The 17039-nt window shown below is 36.9% G+C and overlaps 1 protein-coding gene across 3 annotated transcripts in view; it reads left to right on the top strand.

Annotated features, from left to right (window-relative positions):
- LOC148947067 (uncharacterized) overlaps positions 1 to 17039 on the top strand; it is a 54713-nt gene that overhangs the window by 18367 nt on the left and 19307 nt on the right. For 2 of the 3 annotated variants that reach the window (XM_089096859.1, XM_089096860.1), the window contains exons 3-5: positions 457 to 518; positions 1710 to 1980; positions 10465 to 10628. In XM_089096859.1, the coding sequence (XP_088952985.1) occupies positions 457 to 518; positions 1710 to 1980; positions 10465 to 10628 (497 nt within the window). The remainder of the gene's footprint in view (positions 1 to 456; positions 519 to 1709; positions 1981 to 10464; positions 10629 to 17039) is intronic. The other variant, XM_089096861.1, reaches the window with a different exon arrangement.

The following is a 17039-nucleotide window of genomic DNA, read 5'->3' on the forward strand; positions in this document are numbered from 1 at the left end:
ATCAGCATTGTTAAAAGTAGCCTCAAAATCAACCAGCACGGCCATCAAAATCGTTCCTTACTCTATTGACTGTCTCATAACGGCTTCTAAAAGGTGTATATTGTCTACGGGTAATCTACCCCAACAAAAACTGGATTGGGACCTTGGTAGTAACTCGTTAGATTTGACAAAACGAGATCGTTATATTTTGTATATTCCTCATAATTTAGGTTAGTAACTTTGTAACTTCAAACTTTCCATGTGCTAAGTTGAATACAAACGGGCGTAGGGGATTTTTGTCCCTGGAAAATTGAAAGGTAGTGGACCTACTTTCCAATAGTGTACTGCCCTGATTGATTAATTGAATTATAATTTTACCGTGTTTATATTTTCTTCCATAAATAGTACACCGATAACAGTTGTAATCCGGTTTTTGAAAGAATGCCCAGAGTTCATGTTGTTTCCTTTTATTTTCAGATACTTGCCTACTCCCAAGACAATAAGAAGTATACATTATTTTATTATGGGACCCACGAATGGTAAGTTTGTTTTTTTTTATACAGGCTCTAAATGGGTATCTGGAGAAATCTGGGGGGAAAACCCGTGAAGCGTCGGATGGTTTGGCGCCAACCACGCATTGCACTCGCGATCGACACCATCGAATCAGGACATCGGTTCCTGTGCAAAGCAGACTATTGATCAGCATGCGAAAAAAATTTTTTAGTCCTTACTGGGGCAATGTGTAGGTTTTTGTTTTACAAACGAGTTTTTGTTATAAATCTAGAAAGCATAGCGAATGAAACTAACCTCTAAACATACATTTACCTCACTTTTCCTGTATATTTTGTGTAACTTACCCCTCCTATATATCCCTTTTTGAAAAACTGTCGGGTCTCAGTAACACCGTCCTCATCTCCAATAATGTTTTGAGTGCCTCAAGTGTTGAGCTTGCTATGAATATACGAGGGTTGTTTTTTTTTCCATTTTGATTAGCTTTAAAGGAAAGACGGTGCTTTAAAATAAAAAAGATGTTATTACCCAATGGAATGTACAATCTAGGTTACTTCTCTATTCTATTATTATTATCTTTATGATGGGCGTACTTAAAAAACTAAGTCATGGTTTCTGTTGCAAAGGCCCATTGCCTTCGCACCCCTAAAGAATAAACTAAAAATGTAGTACAATAGCCAATAGGCAACTGGTCCCACCATGGGTGTGTAATTTAAGATAGGACTTGTCTATTTGTTTTCTTTGTAGAAGAGACTTCCGTAGTATCCTCAAGGTGTCTGCCAAGGTTTTCTCCCATCCTAAGAACCCTAGCTGCCAGCCTCAGACTGGCTTGAGTAGGCAACACTCGTCTCTCAAAAGATAGAGGAATTTACCCACCACTCGCCAGCCATTGGTTGCACACAGCACTTGATTCTCAGAAGTTAGCTAGCAATAACAAAATTCTCTTGCTAGCAAACCTTTATCCCACATCAGATTACTTCCCAAGGGATCTTTTCTTGCCCCATGGTTCATGCTTCATATGCTTAGGGAGGCTGGTCCCCCTTAGGGCATAATTTTAGCAGCCATCACTAGTTTTGATCCATCCGATCTCGGCCGTTGTGTTGGTCTCTGGCTGTTTCATGCTGTGATGTGCTGTAAATAGTAGCATAGCAGAATTTGTATATCATTATCGATAACATAAAAACAAAGATAGGAAATTTGAATTTGACATTTTTTTTTAGTGGCTATGCAAAAGAAGAAGATCTCTCTTTCTACTCAGAAAATAAAGATAAATTTGGCACTAAGAAGCGTAGGGACTTACAAGTGGCAATAGAAGAAATCGAAACAAATCCAAACATTAGTGACGAAGTTGAAATCATAGTACCCCCTCCTCACTCTGGTAGAGGCAGGGTAGAATCTCAGAGAAAGACCGTTAAAACCATTACCGTGAAGAGCCCTGCTGGTGATGTATGTGAAATCCACTATGATCATGATCGCCCAGAAATTTTTAAGGTTTTATTTTATTCTAATAATATTTTATGTTTATAATATGTTAATATTTATTTTGATACAACTATTATACCAGGCCCAGTTGCATCTTGTATTTTACAGTACCAGATTAGTCGTAATAGTGTCAGTTTTTTTTTCAAAGACTAAATCTACCAGTTCAGCTACAAAATTATCAAATGACAGGGATTTTAAGTGGCTATTTTGGAGATACTTATACGGAATTGTTCTAATGTTTGGTAATACTATAAAATAGTTCTGAAATACTTGATGCAGCCTAGGACAAGGGAAAGGTTAAGCTCTTGTTACACAGAGGCTATAGAAAAAAAAAATGGAAAGCAAAGAAAAAAATGTATTCTTTAGTGACTATTGGAAACTTATTGACGTTTCAGGATATATTGTTGTACCTTTCATGACACGAGATATACAAAGAAGTGAAGACACTTTTTAAGATTAATTAATTAAACTTTTTCCACAAAATAAGTTTTTCAAACTCAAAACGAGCAAATATTAACATAAGTTGGGCGCAAAACCCCCAAGTCTTCCCAAGGCCAGAACAAAATTTGCACTTTACTGAAAAAATATGTATGTTTTTACTTTTATAACTTTGATAAATCAAATAATATTAGCATTTTGATTGCTAAATATCAGTATATGTATATTAAACTGAAAATGCACATTCATTTGTGTTTTTTGAGTAAAGTGCAAATTTTGTTCTGACCTTGGGAGGTCATAGGGGTTTTGCGCCCAACTTATGTTAATTTCTGCTCGTTTTGAATTTGACTCGGTTAATTATAGTAATTTCTGTTCGTTTTGGGTTTCATTTATTTAATCGATGCTGATTTGTGGTAGTTTCACGCTTGGTAGATTATTTGATTTTATTTTTGCTCATTTTTTGTTTAATGGAGTTCTTTACTTTTCTTTGAAAAACTTATTTTGTGGAAAAAGTTTTTTAAATTAATTTTTGTTCGTTTTATATTGACATAGTCTTTTCGGGGGAAAAGAAAATAATACTTTAAATCTTTTCATTTTTAAGACTTTATAGTTTGGCCAGCTATTTGTATGCTGGAGAAAAAATTTCAGCGATTTTTAACAACATACACCCTTTTAAAAATCTGGACACAATTAGTACTGTTTAATTTAGTTTCATACCTCCTCTAGTTGACCTGAAATGGAAAACTTTTGATAACACTCGCACAAAAATTTGTTTACTTTCTTTGATAGCTTGGATACACTTACGCTATTTTGATTTGGTTTAATTTGAAGAGCAGAAGTAGCCCCGAAAGTTTGAACATAATACCCTCAGTCGTTCTTGGGATACTGCTGAAATGCCTTATTGGGAATTAGCATTAACACAGGGCATTTTGTTTTAATCTTAAGGCAACATTTAATTTTTGAACATAATGGGCAAATGAATGGGTGGGAGTGGGAGGGGGATTAGTTGCCCTCCAATCACTGTCGACTATTAAAAAGGGTACCAGCCCTTTCTATTTTCAATCGAATGAGCCCTTTTCGAAGTTCCAACGACAACTCCTTCGATACGAAGTGCCCTGGTATAAACAACAAAAAAAAAAAAAAAACAATACATTATACCCACATCGATTGGATACACTTACGCTATTTTGAATTGGTTAAATTTTAAGAGCAGAAGTAGCCCCGAAAGTTTGAACATAATACCCTCAGTCGTTCTTGGGATACTGCTGAGAAGCCTTATTGGGATTTAGCATTATCACAGTGCATTTTGTTTTAATCTTAAGGCAACATTTAGTCTTTAAACATAATGGGCAAATAGGAGGGTGGGCGCGGGCGGGGAACTAGGTGCTCTCAAATCCCTTTCCACTATTAAAAAGGACATTAACCGTTTTTATTTTCAATCGAATGAGCCCTTTTTGAAGTTTCTATGACAACTCCGTCGATACGAACTGTCCTGGTCTAAACAACAAAACAACAAAAAACAATACATTATACCCACATCGATCCTAACTATAAAAATGTCAAGCCTTCCTATCACTTTCGACTATAAAAAATGGCACTAGGCCTTTTAATTTCCAGTCAAATGAGCCCTTTTGGAAACGACAACGCTTTCTAAAACACCTTAAATGCCCCCAGGGCATAAATTACAACCATTACCCTAAGGTCTGTTAGGGTGGTTGTCATCCTCTAAGACCGAATTTCCGGAACTTTCAACTACGTTAAACAAAATGGCTATCTCAAAGTTTTGATTGGATGTGTCTGGGGAAATGGTGGGCATGAGAAGGGCGGTAGTCGCTCTCCAATCACTTTCAACTATTAAAAATGGCCCTATTCCTTTCAATTTCGTATCAAATGAGCCCCTTTGAAGTTTGTACGACAAAACTTTCAATAAAAATCTTATATGCCCCCATGTCATAAATTAAAACCCTCGCCGTGAGGGCTGGGGGGGGTGTCATTCTCAAAGACCTAATTCCTAGAACATTCGTACCACGTGGAACAAAATAGGTATCTGAAAATCTTGATTGGATTTATTTAGAGGAGTGGTGGGCGTGAGAGGGGGCTAGTTACCCTCCGACTATTACACAGGGCGCTAGCCCTGTGTAATTTCCAATTTCCAATTGAATGAGCCCCTTATGAAGTTTTACGACAACTCTATCTATAAAAAACCTTATATATCTTCAGGGCAGAACTTACAACCTTTGCCCTAGGGGCTCTGGGGGGTTTGTCATCCTTAAATACATAATTTCCAGAACTTTCAACTACGTTGAACAAAATGACTATCTCTAAACTTTGATTGAATGTTTTTTGGGAAATGGTGGGCGTAAGAGGGGGGTTAATTACTCCACTCACTTTCGATTATTAAAAAGGGCAATTTCAATTTCGAATCAAATGAGCCTTTTTTGAAATTTCGATAACAACTTTCTATATAAACTTTATAAGCCCCCAGGGTATAACTTACAACCCTTGCACTGAGGGCTCTGAGGGGGTTAACATCCTAAAAGATCTAATTTCAAGAACTTTCATCTACGTTGAACAAAATGGATATCTAAAAATTTTCATTGGATGTGTTTTGGAAAATGGTGGGCATGAGCCCTCTCACGCCCAGATTGGATAGCGTTAGTCGCTATCCAATGACTGCCAATCATTAAAAAAGACACTAGCCCTCTCAATTTCCAGTTGAATGAGCCTTTTTGAAGTTTCTACGACAATGCTTTCAATAAAAACTTTATATGCCCCCAGGGCATAACTTACAACCCTTGCACTGAGGGCTCTGAGGGGGTTATCATCCTAAAAGACCTAATTTCCAGAACTTTCAACTTCGTTGAACAAAATGGATATCTCAAAATTGTGATTGGATGTATTTGGGAAAATGGTGGGCGTGAGAGGGGCGTTAGTCGCTATGCAATCACTTCCAACTATTAAAAAAAGCACTAGCCCTTTCAATTTCTAATTGAATGAGCCCTTTTGAAGTTTCTACGACAACGCTTTCAATAAAAACTTTATATGCCCCCAGGGCGTAACTTACAACCCTTGCCCTGAGGGCTTTGGGGGAGGGGCTCTCATCCTTAAAGACCTAATTTCCAAAACTTTCAACTACGTCGAATAAAATGGCTATCTAAAAATTTTGATTGGATGTGTTTTGTGAAAAGGTGGGCGTGAGAGGGGGGTTAGTTACCCTCAAATCACTTTTGACTATTAAAAAGGGTACAAGCCATTTGAATTTCAAATGGAATGAGCCCTTTTTCAAGTTTCTACTACAAAGATTTCAATAAAAACATTTAATGCCCCCAGGGCATAACTTATAGCCCTTGCCCTGAGGGTTGTGGGGGAGTTTCCTCCTCAAAAACGTATTTTCTATCTGGAAATCAACTACGCTGATCAAAATGGCCATCTCAAAATTTTTATTGGATGTGGGGCTAGTTGCCCTCCAATCACTTTTGACTATTAAAAAGGGCACTAGCCCTTTGAATTTCCAATTGAATGAGATTTTTTGAAGTTTCTACGACAACGCCTTCTATGAAAAACCTTATATGCCTCCAAGGCATAACTTAAAACCCTTGCCCTGAGGGTTGTGGGGGAGTGTCCTCCTCAAAAAAAAATTTTCTATCTGGAAATCAACTACGCTGAACAAAATGGCTATCTCAAAATTTTGAATGGATGTGTTTGGGGGAATGATGGGCATGGGAGGGCTAGTTACCCTCCAATCACTTTCGACTATTAAAAAGGGCACTAGCGCTTTGAATTTCCAATCGAATGAGCCTTTTTTGAAGTTTCTACGGCACTGCCTTCTATAAAAACCTTATATGCCCCTAGGGCATGACTCAAAACCCTTGCCCTGAGGGTTGTGGGGGAGTGTCCTCCTCAAAAACATATTTTATATCTGGAAATCAACTACGCTGATTAAAATGGCTATCTCAAAATTTGATTGGATGTGTATGGGGGAATGATGGGCGTGGGGGGGGGGGCAAGTTGCCCTCCAGTCACTTTTGACTATTAAAAAGGGCACTAGTCCTTTGAATTTTCAATCGAATGAGCCTGTTTTGAAGTTTTTACGACAACACCTTGTATAAAAACCTTATATGTCCCCAGGGCATAACTGAAAACCCTTGCCCTGAGGTTTGTGGGGGAGCGTCCTCCTCAAACATATTTTCTATCTGGAAATCAACTACGCTGAACAAATTGGCTATCCCAAAATTTTGATTGGATGTGTGTGGGGGAATGATGGGCGTGGGGGGGCTAGTTGCCCACCAATCACTTTCGACTATTAAAAAGGGCACAAGCCACTCCAATTTCCAATCCGATGAACCCTTTTTGAATTTTCTACGACAACTCTTTCAATACGAAGTGCCCGGGTATGGAGGAAAAAAAAATAATTCATGGTGGCAACATCGTTCTTTGCTTAGGCAGCGCTATTGCGCTGCCTATTATAGTGAAGATCTACATGAAGTTGGTTGTTAGTGTAAAAAAAAGTTGCAGTAATGCGATAAAATTAACCAATGCGATAAAACCAATGCAATCATGCGATAAAATTAACCAATGACTCCGAGAAAGAAGAATAGGATGAAATTTCAAGAAAAACTAAAATTTCTGGCAGGTTGTTGTATTTTTGGAGACGTGAGATATACAAAGAAATTAAGACTTTTTAAAGGCAGTAATGATCTCCATGAAGTTGGTTGTTGTTAATAACAAAAAAGGTTCAAGCTATGAGTCAAACTTCAAGTTATTGTCATGTGATACAATTAACCAAAAACTTTGAGGAAGGAGATGAAATATCGGGTTGTGTATTACTGATAGGGTAGCAACGTTTTTGCGGCATTTTCAAAAGACGTTTGTCAAGTGATTACGGAGAGGAATTGATCTCAGATTAGTAATAGAAGACCGGGGTTTTAATCTCAGCTGCAGCTACCTGGCCCGGAATTCGATTCCTGCCATGAGATTACGCAAAAACCTCTCCACAGTAATCCAATCAAGAAGAAGAAAAGATGTTTCGTCTTGACATCTGAATGGTGAACCGTCAGGAAAATTTTAGCGAAGTTTGGTTACGACACTTGGGATTTGAATACCATTTAATTTTTACGTCAACGTGTTTCTGGCAATTAAAACTTGGGCAATTTTCTTTTATTCTGTTCTTCATATTGTGCCAGCTAACTTTGCCGGTAGTTGCGTTTAAATGAATATATTTAAAGTACCCTTAAATGTATCAAATCAAAAATTGAATTTGAAGCTGGTTGAAGGTATCTAGGGCCTAACCTCGTACAGGTTCTCCTACTTCTTCTACAGAGGACTCTTACAAACGCCATCTTCTGAGGCCTCTCCTACAAACGTCTCCTACTGAGGTTAATTCTGCCGTTATGCCAGCCAAAAAAGGGAACTAATTTATACAAGTTTAAAGAGCCTTGTCCTCGAAGATTATCGAACTCCAACAACCTGTTCTTACTTGCAGGTCCCTTTCAGTAGCGGATATAGAACCGAATTTTTTACATTCTAACATGTATCAGAAGCCAATAATAGGTGCACCCACTAGCAGAAGGTGACAACTCCTCATCGTCGAAGATGACAATGATATAAAAAGGGAATTGGAAAAATGTATATTGACTTTGTAGCCGCCTGAACACTATTCTTTTTCAGCCTTAGCATAGGTTATAAGGAAAAACCCTTCGGTTTGTCCTTAGCTGGATCTAGTAAAGGATGAGCCCCAGGAAATCAGGCAGGGGAGTCGCTCAAACTTTACATCATATCCCAGAGAAGCAACTTTTCAAAAGATACTAGTGTTATATTATCTTTATGATGTTATATTATGATATTATGCCCTTTTTCTGAATTCTGAAAAGTCAGATCTTCAAATTTCATTTCGATTTGACTTCATTTTCGTTAAGTTTGTAGCTGTTTTTCAAAGTTCCATAAATTTGTTTTCAAAATAATATTGCACTATTAAGACAAGTGGAAATATTAGTTGCAATTGGTGAATCAGCTGCAAATGGTAATGTTTTCCCACTATTTGGTTTTGTTTAAAACATGTTTTTAAAGTTTAAGTCATTATGGGCCGTGATTTGATAGCAACAGCCTTCCCAACAAGCCCTTAAACATCTCTCCGTGATGTTTCACGTCCCCAAGAGTGGTGACAGAGCAGGAGAAAAAAAAAAGGAGACACATCACTGCTTCCCAAGCAAAAAAAGGCATTTTCCTTGTTACTCAAGGTAGAGGACTGTAATTCTCCTAAATAAGGTTTTGATTCTGGTGATTCTAGGGGTGCAGTTTTTATTTTTATCCGATTCCATTTTCTTGGGGGTTTAGACTATTTTTCGAAATTACCATGAATTAGTTGTATTTTGTTACGAACTTCTATCATTTATATTAATCAAAATAATAGTTATCATTCCTGAATCAGTTTAGATGGCGATTTTTCCTTATTTGACAGTTTTTTTTTTCGTTTAAATCGGTTTTTTAAATTTTCGACTACAATGGGGTAGGATTCGTTCATTATTAGGTTCGGCTTGGTTTTTTTCCATAAAAAGATCAGATAAAGTTTAGTTAGTCGATATATATAAAACAAGCCAAAGCTTGGTTTGACGTCAAACTTGGCCTTGCTCAGGCTGTGCCCGAGTCTTCGGCTCTCCCAAAAAGGCCCTTGGCATCACGGCCTTCCACCCTTGGATAACGTTATTTTTTCGGGAATTTTTAAGTGACAATTTTTTAGACCAGGCAAATGCTTGATGAACCATGTCCTTTTGCTGGTAATAATATTTAAGGAAACACTTAACCGTAGACCATATTAAACTTGTAGCTGTTGGCATATGGATTTATACCTGTAGACTTCTGAATTGTTCGTCTATATTCTAAACTGTGAAATTGATTCAGTTTTAATATATGAGAAAATAACAATTGTAATTAGCATTACTTAAAATAAACATTGTGATCACAGATCTCATCCCAGTGTTTGTGAAAAATCCTTCCCTATAATTCGTGCAATTTTCATATTCCTTATGTTTTAATAAAACATACCTTTGTTTTAATTCAAAAAAGACCGTACACCAACCTTGATAATTGTTTGCCAGGGGCGTCAATTCTACTTAGCCTTTCAAGAGTTCCAAATCTTGTGCTTTGCCCTGCCCTTAATTCGATATTTGTCTTAAACATTTAGTAGAATTATTCCCCTAGAGACATATAGTAAATACAACCTACTTACACTTACTTTCAGTTGCCACATCACAATGATAATAGGACTGTTTTGTGGTGGCAGAGGATTGAAGTTCATTGCTTCCTGTGGTTACCATTTGGATGATAAACTTGCTCTTGATAAGCTAGATATGTTTTGAGGATGTTTTGATTGTTATATCATAAAAAAGATGTTAACTTAGTGTTTTTTCATGTATTGAAAATGCTGGTCAGAAACTTAGGGGCATTTTAAAATATTTGGTAAGAAAAAATAATCCCAATATTATGTTTTATTTTATTTTTATCATTAAAGGCTAAAAAGAAGAAAAAGAATATTTTTGCACGTGTTTGAAAGTTCTGCCTCCCATTTTTATAAGGTAACTGTGTGTGGGATTTTGGCTAAATTTTTTACTTCGTTTTAGGATTCTAGGAGAAAGGCACTGTAATGTTGTCAGATATGTCCCCTAAAATTCAATATGTCACAAAGAGAGGAAAACCACCTGCTTTTCCCGTACACATAGACAGAAATTGCACCAAAAATGTCGTTTTTGGTGCCATTTGGCACTTTACTCTTGTTATGTGATGTCAAGTTCAATTTATAAAATCTACATAGGAATAAACCATCAGCTTCCAAATGGATTCATTACAATCTATCTGCGATGGTCCAATGACCTGTTTTGTACTTGTATCTCTTGTTGTGCTCACTGCATCGGTTAAAATCAAATTCAGAATGAGTTTAGTCCTCCCTCTACATGTAAATTTGCCTTTTTATAAACTGGCTGTTGAGTTGGCAACTGACATTTTATTTGCCTGGCCAAAGACTATAGGAAATCTCTTGATACCACGATTGTTTTATTTTAGTCTAAAGAAGAAGAAGAAACCTGGGAAAAGGAAACACAGGAGAATTTGAAACGGTTACGAGAAGATTTTGAAAGTGGGAAGTTCCAAGTTGCTGAATGGGCTCTTCCACCGAATTTACGGCCGAAAAAACAAGATATAGAGGACCAGAAACTCTTAAAGTTGATGTTAGTTTTTTGTTTTTTTCTCCACTGTTTAATCAATCCTTTACTCTATGTTTTTTTTATGTTGAGCGATAATACGGTTTATTTCAACTTTCTTTTACTAATTTTTTTTTGCAGATATATCCATAACTGGAATGAAAATAAGCAAATCGTGAAAAAAAATTAACAGTGGTATAATGCTGAACATAGTAAAGTGAAACATTTAATACACACCGTGTTTAGTGACAAATAATTTCTTAGGCCATACTGCCTTTTCAATTATAATTAAAACGAAATGAAAAAATAGGTAAAATTTTTTATAAGATATTGAACTTTGATAAACTACAGCTAATCAAATGTGAGTTTGTTTCGTTTTATATATATACTTTTTTTATGTCGTTCATGTTTATTCACATTTCTTATATGCTAATTTGTTTAAAATAGTTTTTCTTCTTATATTTTTTCCCGTTGGGAAAGGCTTCTGGATGTAAAGCCAAAATATAGGAACTTTTTTGCAATTTTTAACAAATTTTTTTTTTCAAGTTCACTTTTTATTGAAACTTTTATCCGTTTCATAATATTTTCATTGCATTTTAATATTTTAGTGACAAAGAAAACATTATGCGCAAATTCTTATTTTCCATGCTATTAATTAAAAAAACTATTTCAAAAAAATAATTTTTTCAAAGAAAAGTAAACAACTCCTTTAAACAAAAAATGAGCAAAAATAAAATCAAATAATCTACAAAACGTGAAACTACCACAAATCAGCATCGATAAATAAATGAAACCCAAAAAATGACCGAGTCAAACTCAAAACGAGCAGAAATTAACATAAGTTGGGCTTAAAACCCCTATGGCTTCCCAAGGCCAGAAAAAAATTTGCACTCTACTGAAAAAAAATAAATGTTTTTATTTTATAACTTTAATAAATCAAATAACATTAACATTTTGATTTCTAAATATCAGTATATGTATATTAAACTTACAATGCACATTCTTTTGTATTTTTTTTCTGTAAAGGGCAAATTTTGTTCTGGCCTTGGGAAGGCATATGGGTAATGAGCCCAACTTATGTTAATTTCTGCTCGTTTTGAGTTTGACTCGGTTATTTATTATAACTTTTTCTCGCTTTGGGTTTTATTTATTTATCGATGCTGAGTTATGGTAGTTCCACACTTGGTAGACTATTTTAGGTGATTTTTGCACATTTTTTGTTTAAAGGAGTTCTTTACTATTCTTTAAAAAACTTATTTTGTGGAAAAAGTTTTTTAATTAATTTCTGTTCTTTTTATATTGACATAGTCTTTTCAGGGAAGAAGAAATTAATACTTTAAATCTTTTCGTTTTTTTAAGAATTTATAGTTCGGCCTGCTATTTGTATGCCGGAGAAAAATTTTCAGCAATTTTAACAACATACACCCTTTTAAAAATCCGGACACAAATAGTAGTGTTTAATTTAGTTTCTTACCTCTTCTAGTTGACCTGAAATGGAAAACTTGATACCATTTGCAAAAAAATCTGTTTACTTTCTTTGATAGCTTGGATACACTTACGCTATTTAGATTTGGTTAAATTTTAAGAGCAGAAGTAGCCCCGAAAGTTTGAACATAATATCCTCAGTCGTTCTTGGGATACTGCTGAGATGCCTTATTGGGAATAAAATGAGCCATTTTTAAGTTTTTACGAAAAAAATTTCAATAAAAACCTTCTATGCCCCAGGGGCACAACTTATACCCCTGGCCCTGAGGGCCGGGGGGTGGGGGGTGTCATTCTCAAAGACCTAATTTCCAGAACTTTCTACTACGTTGAGCAAATTGTTTATCTGAAAATTTTGATTGGATGTGTTTGGGGAATAGGTGGGCGTGAGAGGGGAGTTAGTTGCCCTCCAATCACTTTCGACTATTAAAAAGGGCACTAGCCCTCTCAATTTCCAATGGAATAAGCTCCTTTTGAAGTTTTTACGACAACTCTGTCTATAAAAACCTTTTATGCCACCAGGGCAAAATGTACAACCCTTACCCTTGGGGCTCTGGGAGGTTTGTCATCCTTAAATACATAATTTCCAGAACTTTCAACTACGTTGAATAAAATGGCCATCTCTGAACTTTGATTGAATATTTTCGGGGAAATGTTGGGCGTGAGAGGGGGGGGGTAATTACTCTCCAGTCACTTTCGACTATTAAAAAGGGCAATTTCAATTTCCAATCAAATGAGGCCTTTTGGAAATCTACAACAACTTTGTATATAAACCTTATATGCTCCCAGGGCATAACTTACAACCCTTGCACTGAGGGCTCTGAGGGGCTTATCATCCTAAAAGACCTAATTTCCGAAACTTTCAACTACGTTAAACAAAAAGCCTATCTCAAAATTTTGCTTGAATGTGTTTGGGGAAATGGTGGGCGTGAGAGGGGCGTTAGTCGCTCTCCAATCACTTTCAACTATTAAAAAAGGCACTAGCCCTTTCAACTTCCAGTTGAATGAGCCCTTTGAAGTTTCAAATTGGATATCCTCTAAGACCTAATTTCCAGAACTTTCAACTACGTTAAAAAAATGCCTGTCTCAAAATTTTGCTTGGATGTGTTTGGGGAAATGGTGAGCGTGAGAGGGGCGTTAGTTGCTCTCCAATCACTTTCAAGTATTAAAAAAGGCACTAGCCCTTTCACTCCGAGCCCTTTTGAAGTTTCTAAGACAATGCTTTTAATAAAAACCTTATATGCCCCCAGGGCATAACTTATAACCCTTGCCCTGGGGGCTTTGGGGGGAGGGTTTGTTGTCCTTAAAGACCTAATTTCCAAAACTTTCAACTACGTTGAATAAAATGGGTATCTAAAAATTTTTATTGGATGTGTCCGGGGAAAAGGTGGGCTTGAGGGGGTGGTTAATTGCCCTCAAATCATTTTTGACTGTTAAAAAGGGCAGTAGCCCTTTGAATTTCCTATCGAATGAGCCCTTTTTCAATAAAACCTTATATGCCCCCAGAGCATAACTTATAACCCTTGCCCTGAAGACTGTGGGGAGAGTGTCCTGCTCAAAGGTATAATTTCCTGAACTTTGAACTGCGTGGGACAAAATGGCTATCTCAAAATTTTTATTGGATGTGTTTGGGGAAATGGTGGGCGTGGAATATTTGCATGTGTTTTTATCTCTCCCACACTCTTTGCCTATGTGTCTGGGCAGAAGTTTGCTTCTCCCAGTGCCTGTCTTTGTCGGTTTGTATGTCAGAATCTATATATTTTTGTGTTTTTGACTCTCTCACTCTCGTCGCTTATGTATCTGGGCGGGGTGTTTGCCTATCTCAATGCCTGTCATTGTTGCTTTGTATGTCTGAATCTATATATTTGCATGGGTTTTTGTCTCTCTCACTCTCTGGGCCTATGTGTCTGGGCGGGTGTTTGCTTATCTCAGTGCCTGTCTTTGTCGGTTTGTATGTCAGAATTCATATTATTTATATGTATTTTTCTCTCTCTCACTTCCTCTGCTTATGTGTCTGGGAGGGTGTTTGCCTATCTCAATGCCTGTCATTGTTGGTTTGCATGTCAGAATCCATATATTTATATGTGTTTTTGTCTCTCTCACTTCCTCTGCTTATGTGTCTGGGTAGCTGTTTGCCTATCTCAATGACTGTCATTGTTGGTTTGTATTTCTGAATCTATATATTTGCATGTGTTTTTATCTCTCACACTCTCTTTGCCTATGTGTCTGAGTGGTAATTGGCATCTCAAAGTGACTGTCTTTGTCGGTTTGTATGTCAGAATCAATATATTTATGTATTTTTGACTCTCTCACTCTCTTTGCTTATGTGTGTGGGCGGGGTGTTTGCCTATCTCAATGCCTGTCATTGTTGCTTTGTATGTCTGAATCTATATATTTGCATGTGTTTTTGTCTCTCTCACTCTCTGGACCTATCTGTCTGGGCGGGTGTTTGCTTGTCTCAGTGCCTGTCTTTCTCAGTTTGTTGGTCAGAATCCATATATTTATATATATTTTTCTCTCTCACTTCCTCTGCTTATGTGTCGGGGCGGGTGTTTGCCTATCTCAATGCCTGTCATTGTTGGTTTGCATGTCAGAATCCATATATTTATATGTGTTTTTGTCTCTCTCACTTCCTCTGCTTATGTGTCTGGGTGGGTGTTTGCCTATCTCAATGCCTGTGATTGCTGCTTTGTATGCCTGAATCTATATATTTACATGTGTATTTGTCTCTCTCACTCGCTGGGCCTATGTGTCTGGGAGGGTGTTTGCTTATCTCAGTGCCTGTTTCTATCGGTTTGTATGTCTGAATCAATATATTTGCATGTGTTTTTATCTCTCCCACTCTCCTTGCCTATGTGTCTGGGCGGATGTTTGCTTCTCCCAGTGCCTGTCTTTGTCGGTTTGTATGTCAGAATCTATATATTTATACGTGTTTTTGTCACTCTCACTCTCTTTGCTTATGTGTCTGGGCGGGTGTTTGCCTATCTCAGTGCCTGTCATTGTTGGTTTGTATTTCTGAATCTATATATTTGCATGTGTTTTTGTCTCTCTCACTCTCTGGGCCTATGTGTCTTGGCGGGTGTTTGCTTATCTCAGTGACTGTCTTTGTCAGTTTTTATGTCAGAATCTATATATTTATATGTGTTTTTTTCTCTTTCACTTCCTCTGCTTATTTGTCTGGGCGGGTGTTTGCCTATCTCAATGCCTGTGATTGTTGCTTTGTATGTCTGAATCTATATATTTACATGTCTTTTTTGTCTCTCTTACTCTTTTTGCCTATATGTCTGGGCGGGTGTTTGCTTATCTCAGTGCCTCTCTCTGTCGGTTTGTATGTCTGAATCAGTATATTTGGTTGTGTTTCTATCTCTCCCAGTCTCCTTCCCTATGTGTCTGGGCTTCTCATAGTGCCTGTCTTTGATGGTTTTTATGTCAGAATCTATATATTTATATGTGTTTTTGTCACTCTCACTCTCTTTGCTTATGTGTCTGGGCGGGTGTTTGTTTATATCAATGCCGCTCATTGTTGGTTTGTATGTGTGAATCTATATATTTGAATGGGTTATTTGTCTCTCTCACTCTCAGGGCCTATGTGTCTGGGTGGGTGTTTGCTTATCTCAGTGACTGTCTTTGTCGGTTTGTGTGTCAGAATCTATATATTTATGTGTTTTTGTCTCTTTCACTTCCTCTGCTTATGTGTGTGGGAGGGTGTTTGCCTTTCTCAATACCTGTCATTGTTGGTTTGTATGTCTGAATCTATATATTTGCAGGTGTTTTATCTCTCCCACTCTCTTTGCTTTTGTGTCTGGGCGGGGCGTTTGCCTATCTCAATACCTGTCATTGTTGCTTTTTATGTCTGAATCTATATATGTGCATGTGTTTTGTCTCTCTCACTCTCTGGGCCTATATGCCTGGACGGGTGTTTGCTTATCTCAGTTCCTGTCTTTGTTGGTTTTTCTGTCAGAATCCATATATTCATATGTATTTTTCTCTCTCTCACTTCCTCTGCTTATGTGTCCTGGCGGATGTTTGCCTATGGCAATGCCTGTCATTGTTGGTTTGAATGTCAGAATCCATGTTTTCATTAGTGTTTTTGTCTCTCTCACTTCCTCTGCTTATGTGTCTGGGCGGGTGTTTGCTTATCTCAATGCCTGTGATTGTCCGTTTGTATGTCCTAATCAATATATTTGCATGTGTTTTTATCTCTCCCATTCTCCTTGCCTATGTGTCTTGGCGGATATTTGCTTCTCCCAGTGCCTGTCTTTGTCGGTTTGTATGTCAGAATCTATATATTTATGTGTGTTTTTGTCACTCTCACTCTCTCTGCTTATGTGTCTTGGCGGGTGTTTGCCTATCTCAATGCCTGTGATTGTTGGTTTGTATGTCTGAATCTATATATTTGCATGTGTTTTTATCTCACTCACTCTTTTTGCTTGTGTGTTTGGGCGGGTGTTTGCTTATTCCAGTGCATGTCTTTCTCGGTTTGAATGTCTGAATCTATATATTTGTATATGTTTCTCACTCTCTTTGTCTATGTGTGTCTGGGCAGTTACTTGCTTATCCCAGTGCCTGTCTTTTTCGCTTTGTATGTCTGAATCTATGTATTTGTATGTGTACCTCACACTTTTTGCTTGTGTGTTTGGTCAGGTGTTTTCTTCTCTCAGTGTCTGTCTTAGCTTACCCTAGAAATAATGGGAATATAATAAAGTAATACATAACATATTTTTAATGAATTAATGACATATATGATATTAATATAAATATATGGTAGATACATTATTATACATTATTAATATCGAAGATCAACTTTGAACATTTTGAATCTATTCCATAAAATGGTTCACCATGTTCTCTCTTGATACTATAGCTATTGTCTTCTCTTAGTTCGTAATCAGTAGAATAATCATTATTCCATTTTGAGTCATACACAATTTTTACAGGTGTGTCATCGACAGGGTT

The sequence above is a fragment of the Artemia sp. Qi Xiang Cuo genome, chromosome 11 (genome assembly GCF_049724085.1).
Source record: "Artemia sp. Qi Xiang Cuo chromosome 11, ASM4972408v1, whole genome shotgun sequence".
In the NCBI taxonomy this organism is placed as follows: Eukaryota; Metazoa; Arthropoda; class Branchiopoda; order Anostraca; family Artemiidae; genus Artemia; species Artemia sp. Qi Xiang Cuo.